Source organism: Syngnathus typhle, linkage group LG15 (genome assembly GCF_033458585.1).
Source record: "Syngnathus typhle isolate RoL2023-S1 ecotype Sweden linkage group LG15, RoL_Styp_1.0, whole genome shotgun sequence".
Taxonomy (NCBI): Eukaryota; Metazoa; Chordata; class Actinopteri; order Syngnathiformes; family Syngnathidae; genus Syngnathus; species Syngnathus typhle.
Window position 1 is genome coordinate 3410309 of NC_083752.1, and position 13586 is coordinate 3423894.

At 46.7% G+C, this 13586-nt stretch overlaps 2 protein-coding genes across 11 annotated transcripts in view; one reads left to right on the forward strand and one right to left on the reverse strand.

Annotated features, from left to right (window-relative positions):
* Positions 1 to 13586, forward strand: part of birc2 (baculoviral IAP repeat containing 2) — a 43102-nt gene that overhangs the window by 25494 nt on the left and 4022 nt on the right. For 7 of the 10 annotated variants that reach the window (XR_009718195.1, XR_009718186.1, XR_009718190.1 and 4 more), the window contains 3 exons: positions 2529 to 2611; positions 4816 to 4947; positions 12651 to 12786. The gene's annotated coding sequence lies outside the window, so the exon portion shown is untranslated. Of the gene's footprint in view, positions 1 to 2528; positions 2612 to 3497; positions 3580 to 4815; positions 4948 to 12650; positions 12787 to 13586 lie in introns of all 10 variants that reach the window. The other 3 variants (XR_009718192.1, XR_009718193.1, XR_009718189.1) reach the window with 2 other exon arrangements.
* Positions 28 to 13474, reverse strand: LOC133168509 (melatonin receptor type 1B-B-like). The gene is made up of 4 exons (XM_061300120.1): positions 13264 to 13474; positions 1699 to 1817; positions 1265 to 1609; positions 28 to 838 (listed from the first exon to the last, which is right to left on the reverse strand). Exons 1-4 carry the CDS (start codon positions 13472 to 13474, stop codon positions 413 to 415), a joined length of 1101 nt encoding a protein of 366 aa, XP_061156104.1. The 3' UTR covers positions 28 to 412.

Consider the following 13586-nt stretch of genomic DNA (forward strand, 5'->3'; position numbering starts at 1 on the left):
AGGGCATGATAGAAAATATCGATTCACATTAACACGTTTGGACTCGTTGCTGTTTTTTCAAAGAAAACCACAATGACTGTTCGCATGCCGGCTGTTAGCCTCTTGTTAATTCTCACTTTTTTTGTATTGTGCTATCCTGCTATATGCTAGCAGAACAGCTGTTAACATTTTTAAATTCTCCATTAAAAAAATACTGTGAACAGGGCAAGCCTCTGTCACAAATGTTGGGCAAGGAAATAGCAAGAACTAAAAGTTCCTGGAATATATTTTTTTTTTCCCACTAAATACCCTGATTATCAGTTCTGTTTTTACTAAGTTGGCTTTCAAGTGATGCAAGTCGGATGTATTTGAGGCTTTGGAAGTTTAGGCCGTTCATGACCGATGGGATTGTTCTGTTATGACGCTAACACGTTCAGTCTTTGTTGTTGACTCGATCCCTCATCGACTCGTTGTTGTTGAGTGGCGGCGGCGGAGACTGCTTGCTGCGCAGGCTGCGGCCGTCAGTGGCGGCCCGTGACGTCTCGGTGACGAAGAGTCGCGTCACCCACACCGAGGTGACGATGCGCTTGTACTCGTTGCGGAAGTTGCGGTTGAGCAGTCCGTAGATGACGGCGTTGAGACAGCTGTTGAAGTAGGCCATGAAGTAGCTGACCACAAAGAGCCATTCGGGGATCAGCGGCACCACGCGCGACGGGTCCAGCGCCACCGCCAGCCCGATCAGGTTGAGCGGCGCCCAGCAGATGGCGAACAGCACAAACACCACGAACATGGTGATGAAGTTGCGCAGGTCGCTCGGGCGCAGGCGAGGGCTCTCATCCGTCTTCACTTTGCGACGCACCTAAAAGCACCAACCGGGAAAACCTTCAACATTTTTTTTTTTTTTTTATTTGTGAGATTAACATTACAATTTTTCGCATCCCACATGCCAGTCAATATTATCCAAGTGTAATCATGGATGATTTGTATATGTTAGGATAAATCAATCAAATCAAAACCAATCATTTTTCCACTCTACCAGCAGTACAATTGTAGAAAATGTCTGTTTTTTTTACCCCCTTGCACACGTGCGCTGACATTTGCGCACGTGCTCAAAGACGCTCGTAAAGGAAGGCTTTACATTTTAGCTCGTTACGGATCATCATGGTCAAGTTAAAATGTTAATACGTCAGGCAGGATTGTTGTGGCATTTAAGGAATTCTGCTGACTGCTGCGACAGAAGGGTCACAGATTAAAAGTTCGTCGTGTCCACATTGCGACAACAGACCTGAATCACGAGTATCCAGATGCGCAGGTAGCAGAAGGTGACCACGGCAATGGGCACCAGGAAGTGCACCACCACCACGGCCACCGTGTAGGAGCTGCTGACGTTCTGGGCGAAGGTGCAGGAGTAGACACGCGGGTCATAGCGCAGCGAGCCCACGAAGAAGTTGGGCACGATGGCCGCCACGGTCAACACCCATATTAAGGCCACGAAGAGCAGCGTGTTGCGGTAGCTGTACAGGCGGCTGTAGGAGAAGGAGTGGCAGATGTAGCAGTAGCGGTTGACGGCGATGCCCGTGATGTTGAAGATGGAGCCGATCACACTCAGGCCCATCAGGAAGCCGCTCACCTGCACGCAAAACCACACCGACTGGTTGAGAGCACGCTGAAGCGGACCGGTCAGATTTTGCTCCAGCAAACACTCGCTTGGGGCCTCACCATGCATTGCGTGTTGCCTAGCGCCCATCCGTCATGGAAGAGAGCGTAGAGGACCAGAGGGTACGGGTAGAACGCCACCACCAGGTCAGCGAAGGCCAAACTCACCACAAAAACGTTACCTGACAGAAAAGAGGTGTTTTTTATTTGAGTCTTTTGAAATGACTAACCCCCGCTCCCCTCCCTCCTCCCCTGCTGTTGATTTTGGCACATTCATCCGCAGCAGTGATATTTTTGAACCGAGGCACCGCTTACTTTGCATTATCGCACGCTCAGCCAGTCTCATTCTACGGAAGAGCGCTGCCGCTCTCCACGTGCGGCGGGCACATGTCCAGTGTGAGCCAACGCGTAGGCGGATGGGGCCAACAAAAAAAAATCCCGGCCCCTGCGACGCAGGCAACACTTTTATCAGGAAATGGCAGCTTTGCTACGGGAGTCTGGGCACAGTGTGGTGTCGCCGTCCTGGGCTTTTTTCAAATCACCTTTTAACCTTAGTCGGTATGGGCTCCGTGTAAGCCGGGAAGCGGACAAATCGTTGTGCCAGGATTAAGTTGTATTTATTTCATTCAAGAATGGGGTAGTAACAATCTCTTTACATAATTTAGCAGGATAAATGGTTAGCTCAAGAGAAGGAAAGTATATATTTTTCAACAAGCAAAAATTTTGAGCCTTTTGTTTTTTTTACCCACTGTTATGAGACTTTTGGTGCTTTGGCATCATCTCGCTATTCTTAATAGGATGGCCGGATTTTTGAACTCTTGCTTACACTGTCTGTTATTGAGTAGACTGCTCCACGCAGCTGACATTATGAATTGTTCATCATATTTTCACAGGTCCGCGTGACAGCGCTTGCCCGCCTTTCTGCTTGCGTGCATGGAAAATGCTTTCATGGCACGTTTTCCAAAGTTTTACAGAGGTAGGTGTAAAGCCAGAAAAGCTACAACCATAAAAATAGGTTGACGTGCTGCTGCAGCACTTGTAACCAATCGGGAAATTTGCTGATTAAGGCAAAAAAAAAAAACACGCCGGTCAATACAGGAAAGGGGAAATGCATGGATGAGCATTTCTAATGTTGGAGCACTACATTTAAACGTTATTTCGGGACAAATCTGTCAAAGTCAGGACTGCCAACTTTCTCAGGAGCTAATGTGAGATGATGATATTTTTAGTGGGGTTTTCAGCCGTCCGGTCCCCGGAGGCACCCAGACGATCGATAAGCAGCGATAGCTCGCATATATCGGCTCTGAAATCATCCGCACGGCTGAAGGGAGATAAGGAAAGAACGGGAGGTGCCTTGGGAGGGTACCGTGGGGGACACCGAGCTGCCCGACGTGATAATAGATATTTTTCTAACATTGAAACCTTAAATCTCAGTCTTCCTGAAACCTTAATTTGAGCCCTAACCTTGATTTGAAACCGGAATCCCAAAGTCTAATCGGAAATCTGCAAAGTATTAACTGGCCTCTCAACTCTTGACAACTCCTTTGTCTAATTTTCTTGCAGCCTCCCGCCAACTTTGAATCCACGTCGAAAAGGAACTTTCTTTTGTGTGTGCGCACAGCTCGACTGTAGCGCGGTCTTCTTTTCAAATCGGAACAGTAGCTGTCTGGTTCCTCGTTTGAACAGAGCCAGCGAGAGTGCGTAACGGTTAATAAGACGACAAGGACGACGATGAAAAGGGACATTTTATTCTGTATGGACAAAAAAAAAAAAAAGAAAAGGCAGTCTTTTTTAATTATCGTGTTGGGCTAAAAGGCACAATTCCGCCGGCTTCCTGTTCATTAACTGTGCTTTGCGAGCAGAGAGAAAAATGTCACCTCGAAGCCAGATGAGATTAGCGGCAAACATCACTTGAAGTCAACCTGGCGGTTAAAGTTCACCCAAGTAATTCTGCTTTTATCTTCCTCTCACTCCAGAAGTCATTTTGGCGCTTATTGAGAAAATAATGATGATGCAATTATGTGCTGACCAAACAACCGGTCAAATGACGTTTTATTTTTGCTCCATCGTTGTTGCCATTGTCCTTTGTATCACTGTATTTTTACTCCACTAACTCTAATGAGCCATGCTAAGTCATATAGTGAGGAGCTGGAGACTCCACTATGCACAAAAAAGCGAAATCACATTTTCCACCTGAGGCAAATCCAGTGCCTCAGTGTTAAAGTTTAAACTCTTAATCTGGCGTGTGTGGCAAGAACCAATATCGCCTACGGTGTGGAAAACTTCTACTCGCGCACAGAAATCTAATCACAAAAGCTGCATTTGCTTTGCACCCAAAGAAGGCCAAACTATTCAGAAGGCCGTCGGACGACGACACCCACCCACTCGCCCGCCGCTTAATTGCTGGCAACAAGTTCAGGTTTTAATTAGAGGAAGTGTTGATCCAGGAAGTGCTGACTTGAAAAAAAGACGAATCTCTAGGCGGTGGTGGAAAGTGGATTAGACGGGAGCATCCGAGTAAAGCTTGACATTTGCAATACTGGGGGGGGGGGGGGAAACTAATGAGATTTTGTCGTGCTCGTCTGCCGGTCTTGCTCATCACTTTTCCGACGGTGAGTCCAACGCCTCGCAATACGATCCGTTCCACACTGGCTCGCCGAACCAGGCATGAAAGCTGAATTCAACTCCCCATCCTCAGCTTACAACACTACTTTGAAAGTTCCCTGTGTTGTATTTAACCGTCGCTAATGTTGTTGGCCAGCGTGAGTTCCGGCGCTGGCAAATCTGTTTTCATGTGCACACAATTTTTTTTTAAGCCACGTGTGGACATAAAGCTTTTCCAGTGTTTGCCGAAGCCCACCTGGGTGAAAGCCGTGACGAAATACAGTTGATTAGATCTTTTGAGCAAATGTGTGTTTCCCTACCTCATTTACATATTCAACTCTAAAGTCAACACAGTTGCAAGGTCGCGTCGCATCAACTATTCACTGGCGCCGCTGTTTGTAAGCATCGGCATAATTCAGCGTGCGTGCTCAATGCCATACGTATGCTAACAATGCACCCAAGTAAGTCAAACTATTTGGATATGTTGAGTCACAACGAAGCGGCCCCAGAACACAGTTGAGCCTGCTTGTTCGCCGATTTCATTGAACTGAACCGATGTCATTCTACCCATCACAGATTCGAGACAAGAGGTGTTGGATGGAACCGATGATGAACTGAGTCACCTCCTTATTCTTCGGCGAGCTCTACGACAATGAGTCATTTCATCTACTACTGAGGAATTTCAATTCCTCCCTGTCACACCTCAAGGTACAGACACACCCTGTAAAACGTCCGCTCTCGATTTGAAATGAGCTCTCCCGTCATGAAGAACATCTCTCTCGCAAACGGCATCGGACTGCCAAATGATTCCTTGCGACGCGCCAAAGACAATGAGAAATTGGCTGGATAAGAAAGTGGCGGGTAAGAGAGCGGCATCTTGCGTAACGCGGCTGGAGCGTGACCAAGCCACGGACGTGCCAGCCATCGACATTAGCGCCGTTCCCTGCCAAGGATGTGGCGGAATTGGAGCGGCAACTTTAATGCGAAATAAATCCGTCCAGGTGTTACATAAATCTTACTTACTATAAATGCTAAATATTTCAGACAGCGGATGCAAGGATGCCAGTGTGAGCATTCATAAGTAGTCACACTGTTAGTTTTTGTCAAAACAGTCAATTTGCTCTAGTAGACGCGGGGTTCCGTTCCACATAAGACTAAGACTACACAGTTAATATGATGCCATTCGTTAGCATAAATCATTCCTAAAAACTCTGCTGTGAAGGCCGCCGAGGTTTGCAAAATCAGCCTTTCATTCAGGGACATCGTTAAAAAACCAAAAAGTTTCAAGGACGGACAGCTCTGCGAAGCACAGCCCTTCTTCTTTCCCGCTACGTCGGGTTGCGGGGCGGGTGGGCGGTGCTAAGATGCAATCAAAGAGTCCGAGATTAAAGCGGATCTTGGGGGCTCAGCAGGTCAGCCGATGATACAATAACGACGCCATGTTTAAGAGCGGCGTACGCAGCGCCGCTCATCAAAAAGGCTTCTTAAGTAAGCTCCTTAGCGGCGTTACGCACACAAGCGGCGCAATGCCTGACTCTTTTCTGAGCATCAAAACACAAGTTTGACCGACCAAAAGTTTTGAAACATCCTTCATATTAACAGAAAAAAAGTGTAGCTAGCTAACTGTTGTGCCTCATAGTTCCTGACTTGACTTACTGTCATTATCGCAAAAACCCCAAAACTGCTTTTTTTTTTTAAAATGAAAATGGCATAATTCAATGCCTCCATTATGCGTCTCGTTAAGAAGCAAAGAATATTACACGAAATTAGTCGCATTACTCCAAAGTTGATGAAATGCTCAACTCACCTTGAATAGATTCATTTTTTATGCCGACGTAAAGTTTGTAAGTGCTTTCATTTTAATGGACTACTTATGGCCAGGCTGACACCTTCTTGTCACCGACTGAAGCCCCCCTTTTTTTTTAATTTTTTTTTTTTTAAATCCGGCGTGATTTATTGACCCGACATGCACGGGTGGCGATGCAGGCGTCTCGTTGCCTCCCGACGGATAAGGACTACACGTGAGCGGCTGTCTGGTTAGGTTGAGGATATTTGGATGCACCGCGGGGGTCACGGGCAAACAAATGTGTGCGCTCACTCGCCCGTTTATTTGCTTGCCTTGAATGCAACTCGAGCAGAATAATCTTACTGCCCTGCAGTCCGAAATGTTCCTAATATTTTGTGGCCCAAATGGGAGTGCAAAGTCAATAATCATCTTTGTAGCTCCAATAAACAACTGGTCAAATCGTATTGGTAGACAAATCGAGGACTGCAGTCGCGTAATACGTTTTCTTGAGTTCTGTCCAACATGTGGACTCCTGTCACCTATCGATTTCAATCTGAATAATTGATTAGAATTTTACGCAATTTTTTTGTTGTTTTCAAATGGTCGCCGACTGCTACCCGCCGGTGCGTAGTTCCTCTCGCGTAAACGCTGATGTCATCGATTTGCCATGTTTTCGCCTCAAGTTGTGATTTAACGCAAGTGTAAATATTTTAAACACGGCATTTTTAAGCGAGCGACAGACGTGGCTGCCGGGAGGTCGTTAAGATGGCTTTTAGTTCCCTCTGGAGGCTTCACTTGGTCTCTGCCAGTCTGCTAAAGTAAGTGAAGCAAATTATTGGTGAGCCAGGGGGGGGGGGGGGGGGTTGTACGAGCATATAGTGCCAACTGCATGGCCCCCTCGAGCCAGATGGCATTTTTCCGAATGTGTTGCGCCGCGTCGCTCCAACCGCTAATTGTGTGCTTTCCACAGTTGAATGAAAGATCGGCTTTGGCTCAGAGGGCAAAGAGGATGTCGGGCGGGTCAGGGCAGCGCTCGTGCTGCATGCAATTTGCCCCAGGCGGGTAGGCGGGATGCCGCTTTGGCCCTACCTGCACAGCACTTAAGATGCACAAGAACAATCTCTTGAATTTTGCAGAATGCTGCCACATTTGAGCAGAGACATTTTTTTTAACGCTCTAGAATTTGTTTTTTTAATTGTATTGTATTTGTTTTAGTCATAATAAGAGAATTTAATACCAAATAGCCTTTACTATCATTGTTTTGTGATGAAGAAACCACGGTGAGGATATTACCAGGCGTAGGTCCTTGACACGTTTTTCGTGCTTTCTATCATGCTGAGCATTTTGGACGCACAAGAAGAACGTCAGAGACTGTCGAATTGTTGGAAACGCTGCCAAATCCAACTGGCGGCGAATTTGAAGAGCAGAGATGCTCTCGGCGCGGCTGTTTGCTGAAGCTTTCAGATGCCAGCTGCTGCCACCGTCTCTGCTATGGTCTCAACACGGCACCCTCCGTTATGGGGAACGGAGCTTCATGTCTTTGTTGTACTTTTTATTGATTTTTTTTTATTTATGGGCCTCCATCTGCACTGGACTGGCTTTAATGTCGACGCCAGCAGACCAGATGCCCTTTGAACTTTGAGAACTAAGCAGATGATAGAGTTGGAAGGCTGTCGTGGCTCGTGGTGTGAGCGTCGGAGATGATAATCTGGATTAAAGGGGCACGCTGATGAGCGGGCCTTCGGGCTTGTTGTGATGACTTGTTCGCTAGAAGAAATGTCCCTTTCTTGCTGTACTTCAGATTTTTTTTTTTTTTTGAAAACACTTTATTTTATTTTCCAGGGGTTGATTTAAATACTTGCTTGGCTTTCTGCGCATCGCCACAGTGTGCTTGCAGTCTTTTACATTCCGCACGCATCTGAGGAAGCATCGGAAAGCAAACATTGCGTTTGCCTTGTTTACCGATTCAGACGGAACGCGGAAGAGGTGGCGCACCATCCTCACCCTCCCCTGATTTCTTATTTTTTTTGGCTTTCCCTCCCTCCTTCGCCTTCCCACCTCCTCACCCACGTCTGCCTGGAGGTTGGCAGGAGCCGTTACGTAACTCACTTCAAATTACAGCCGCGCATCTATTATGCATACGTGTTCGCATGCAACAAACAACTTTGACGGATCTCATTGAGGAGGATGACGAGAACCCATACAGGGTCAGTCGTCCACGCTGGTGGAGATTCGGGGGCCGTGGGGCACCACTCTGCATCGGGACGGACTGACTCATCCACCCTCCGAGTCGGCGGCAGAGTGCACACGAGTGGCGCGTGATTGTGATGTTACATGACAGCGTCGGTAGGGAAGGCACTTACGTCATGCCGCGGAGCTCAGCCGGTGTTTCCCAACCTTCATTGACCCGAGGCGTACATTTTACTGATCTTAAGAACGCTAAATGCTGACCGTGACCTCAAGTCAACTCATTTTGCAACATGCAGCAAATTATCCAACAATTCTTCTTCTTCTTCCAAAAAAAGTTGTTTATTGTTATTCTTCTGTTAGCTTCATGCTAACACACAATTAAAAATGTCATCGGCCGGCTTAGCATTGATAGCCACGGTGTTAAAAGCCTTGAAGCAGCAGATATGTGGTGCATGAAAATATGCAGGTAGACAATTTAGCAATACTTAGAGGCACATATTCTTGATCCTCTGTGATGAACTCGAGTAACATTACCGCCTCTAAAGCCTGGCGCGCTCTCTGAAGCATGCATATTAGATAAACGGCAGCCCACGACGGGCATGTATAATGGCGGTGTCACATGCAATTTTCACATGCGTCTCCAAATCATTCAATATCAACTGCAATGAATTCATTCTCATCAGGCCCTGCGGCGACTCCGCCACTCTCCCCACCCTTCTTAAAAGCCCCCATTTCCATTGCGCCCCGCTCTTCCTCATCTCATTCAAGAAGCGCTTCCAATCGGGTCCCTGCCTTCAGCTGTCATGAGAAACCTTTTTCACACTCGGCCAAATCTCCCCCGGATTAAACGGATCCCATTGATCTCACAACCTGCTCGCTCGGCTGATTTGCGTTTTTTAAGATCCCGACGGATTCAAATCACCCCCCTTCCCCCCGGTCTCCCCGAGGCGGCAAAAACGCCCCCTGGTGGGGAGAACGCATTAGCCGAGGAGGAGCCCGGTTCTTCTTCAACGGTGCCCGCTGAGTTGTAAAAAAAAAAAAAACTGGAATGCAATGAAGGGCATAAGTAGGTTTTTAAAAACTGATGAGAATATTAAAAAGCACTAAAAGCAAAGAGCGGCGAAGCGAGGCTGGGAAACGGGGTCGTGGGATGCCTCTTTTATAGCCAGTGCACTTAGCGGTCCCACCTCCCACTGACATTTCAGCTCCCCTAGTGCATTTGGAAAACAGTCGGCCTTCCAGTGCCTGCCCCACCGCGGCCTTCACGTTGAAACAGTCGAGGATGTCACTCGAACTTTTCAATCACAAACTTCCATTTGTGACGCAGTTGAGATCAAGCCCAATGATTGGCACTGTATGATTCATTTATTATGTCTTAAACTTTGCAGCGCTTTTCAAGATTTTAAAGCAAGCAGGTATTTTTTTTGCCCTCCTCTGAATTTAGTGTCCTGTGTTGTTGTCTTGAACCTTTTGCTTTTCAAATCTCCAATGCCTTATCCCCTTTTGTATCGTAACCGTAAACAGCTCGAAGCAAACACACTTTACTTTTCTTGACCTCGTTAGATTGGCAATATGGCCGCCGAGGAATTCTGTTACGGTTGCTGCCGTGGAAACGGCACAGCTTCCTCCGTCTTCTGAAAGGCTTTCATTTGACTTCATTAAAGCCGCTGATATGGTGTCATAAAAACGCGTAGAAATGTATTCTGTGCAGTGCAATGCTAAAGCAACCCCCTTTGAGATAAAACACACCTTCAAGAGAAAGGTGGCTTGCTTTCATGTTGAAATAAATTGATTTGAGCTTTTTTTTCTTGTTAGACGCGCACGACTTTTTTTTTTTTCATTTCCTTTTTGATTATTTGAAACGCTACCTCCCTCTCGTCTGTTGTTTGTGCCCCAAGGCCCGATAGCGACGCCGTGCTCTCAGCGCTCTCGCTTACAAGCCGTCGAGCGCCGCATGACAAACGATGTACATAATTGGTATGGACGTGAGGAAGCGTGAGAGGATTTCTCGCAAGCGTGTCTTTGAACAACATGCCCAAATACCCCCCCCCCCCCCCCCCATTGGACCAGAGAGACACAGTGGATTAAGTGGCTCCGGTGTCAAATTAACCGAAATTGCCTTGCCTTACAGATGTAAGTCAAGTTCCCTGCCTCGCTCTGGTTTTTGATGTGAATTTATGGAATACGTCGACGCGTTGACTCGGGCGAACGCTTCCCTGCCGTGCACCAGACATCAGCGCCGCACGTCAGACATCAGCTCCGCACATAGCCATTCGGAAACACGGCGTCAAAGCGAGCCATTCGGCAGCACAAAAACTCTGGTGGGTGGGGGGGAGAACCTATTTGTGAAGAGACCATGTGGGATATTGGGTTCTTGTCCTCCTTAAATGATTTCTGGGCACGGTAGGAACCATCTGAATTGAAGACAAAGATTAAAGGATAGCCAATCGATACCACTTTGTTTTGGTGAGCCTCCTTCTGGATTACAAAAGTTTGAGTAAATTGACAACTAAAGATCATTCTAGTTCTCAATTGGGCCAATTGACATCCAAACATCTGGATCTATCATGGCATCCTTCATAAACGGGTAGCCATTTTGTTTCAGTGAGCCAAATTCTGGTTGACGCATGTTTGGGCAGTGTGACAAAAAGATACACGATAAACACTCTTGATGAAGCAAGTTTTGAAAAGCGTGGCCATTTTGATGACAAAACAGTTCCCAAATTACAATGTGTTTATTTTTACACGCGTCGTTTCAAGATCCGTGTGTGTGTGTGTTTTTTTTTTCTTTTTTTTTGAGACGCATGAGAGCTTTGGGGAAAAGTCGCGGTAGTGGGACAGCAAGGAGTGGGGGTGTTGAAGATTTGAAATAAATAGTCTCTTTGAAGCGGCTAACGTGTGATCGCTCTGACGCTAATCCCCTTCAAAGGCGGCGCTCCAAAAAAACTCCTGACCTACAGGGTACATGCACACAATTTGGTGCGCTCAAGCAGCTAGGCCCACAATAGCGGATGATGAAGTTGGACTGAAAGAACCTCGGCTTTTTGTCATCACGTCCAATTCAATTCTCTGTAACGCTGATTTTCCCTGTTTGATGGTAATGATGTTGCCATCTTTGCTTTCACTCTTTTTTTGTTGTTGTTGTTGAAAATCAACAGGGATGTTGCTTTGTTTGATAGAATTAGTCAGCTGAAATCATATAAAGTTGTCTCGCTATTGTGGAACATAAAAGTCCGGAAGTTGCTGACAGAGGACTTCTTTTTCTGGGTATCGTTCAAAATCAATAGGCTTCGCAAAAAAACAGCAATCCCCCGATATCCGATGAAAATCACTCAATAGTTGTCTTGCTTTGACAATTGAGTTTTGAAGGTTTGTTCAGGAGAAGTTTAAAATCAATATATTGACAAGATGGTTGGATTTAAACCCTAGAATTCTTCTCCCGCACGGACCGACAGTTCAAGCTAGCTAGCGTTCAGAATCAACCGACCTGTTAACAATAGACCTTCAGCCAAAGTGGGCTGCTGTGTATTACTTAACTTCCTTGCTGCAGCTATTCTTATGCTAACAATATGTAGGTGAGGGCAAAGCCCGCCGTTAGTCATCGTCCAATGAGCTTTGCCCACGTAAACCGCCAGTGGCCTTCAATCGGGTCTTTTCCCACCTGAAGCGCGGCGAGGGCGGAGGGCGTCACCCTCGCCGACGAGTGGGCCCCCACGTAACTGAGCGCGTGTGGCTAAAAGCGCTACGCCGCCTACTGTTAATGCCTCTTCAAAAAAAATAAATACAAGGTGGGCTGTAGAATAGAGTGTAATGGTTAAGAGTTGGGAACAGCACTTTACGGGTGACACAAGTTGGTGTGGAAAAATGCGTTAAAAGGAAAGATGTATTTCATTTTTTTTAGTGAGTGGACTAAATAGAAACTAAATATCGCTTGGCAGAAGTCATGAAACTCTCAGGTGAAGCGGTTCAGGGGGCGCTTTGAATTCTGTTGAAAACCAAAACAGCAGCACCTAGCCAGCTGAAAGTCTCCATTCAGTTGAATGACTCAAGTGAAGGAAAACAATTTCTGCTGAACAAGCCGGGTGAAAATGCCTTTGAGGAGGTGTCAAGATAGTTTAACAAGAATTGATTGAGTGCTGCGATCCATTCAGCAGGAAGGTAATTCATTCATTCATTCATTCATTCATTCAGAGCAACCCATTGAAGAATACAAAAAAGCATTCATAAAAAAACTGTACACTGCATGGATTTAAACCAGATGTGAATTTTCAAAAGAAAAAGTCAGAAAAGAATTCTTTTCAGTTCAAATAATGGGAATGAAAGATGGTTTTTTTTTTTTTGTTTTTTTAAACAAAAAGTCCCCCATGTGCCAGGTCCTTGGCTTCCCCCCCCCCCCTCTTTTTCATCGGGCACTTTTTTTGTGCTCACTTCACAGAGTGCTGAAGTGGCTGCCGACAGAAAAGGACACATGGAGCGCTTGGCCAGGCGGGCATCAATCAATGCTGTCAATGCAGAATCATAAGAGATGCTCAAGGCTTCATTCGCCTTCCGACAGTTCTGCTTCATATCTGGTGAGTGAGAGTGCGTGCATTTGTGTGTGTCTGCGTACACCTGAGATCGAGCCACCGTCTTGCCCTGATTTGAGGCTGACAGGCTCGACTCACACACAAACCCCCACATGTGATGTTGCGTATTTACAAGCGCTTCTCTCTTACATAATGTCACGTACACAAAACAGACGTCAAGGAGGAGAGCAATGTGGAACAAATTTTGCTGCCACAAATTCATGTCCAAAGTCACACTAAAAAAATGCTCAGTCAAAAATAACCCAATTGGGCTCGATCCACTTCTTGACCCACCTTGCTGGGTTGTCTTTGACCCAACAGTTATTAAAAATTCCCGTACCTTAAATTGGCTTTGACTTGAGTATACAACAACTGTCCAAAAAAGCCACCCAGCCTGCCCAAATCCATTTTTATTTTTTTTATTTTTTGTGGGTTAAAAGTTTGAGGAGCGACAAAGTCAAAACAAAGGCGTGCGTCTCTTACCCGAGTTCCTCAGTTTCCGGTTGCGGAAAACGCTGATGATGACCAGCAGGTTGCCCAGCACGTCCACCACGGTGGTGAAGATGAGCACGCTGGCTAGGATGCCGATGACCCAGGCAGGCCGCCCACCCCCCTGAGGGCCGCTGCCGCCGCCGGTCAGGACTCGCGCCTCCTCCGAGCGGTTGCGGAGGAGCGCCAGCGTGTCGTCGGGCATCACGTCCCGCCGAGCATCGCCGCGCCTCTGCCAAGCCTCCTCTTGGTCGTCCTCCTCCTTCCTCCCTCTGCTGCTGCTGCTTCTTCTTCTTCTTCTTCTTCCTGGTTGTTGT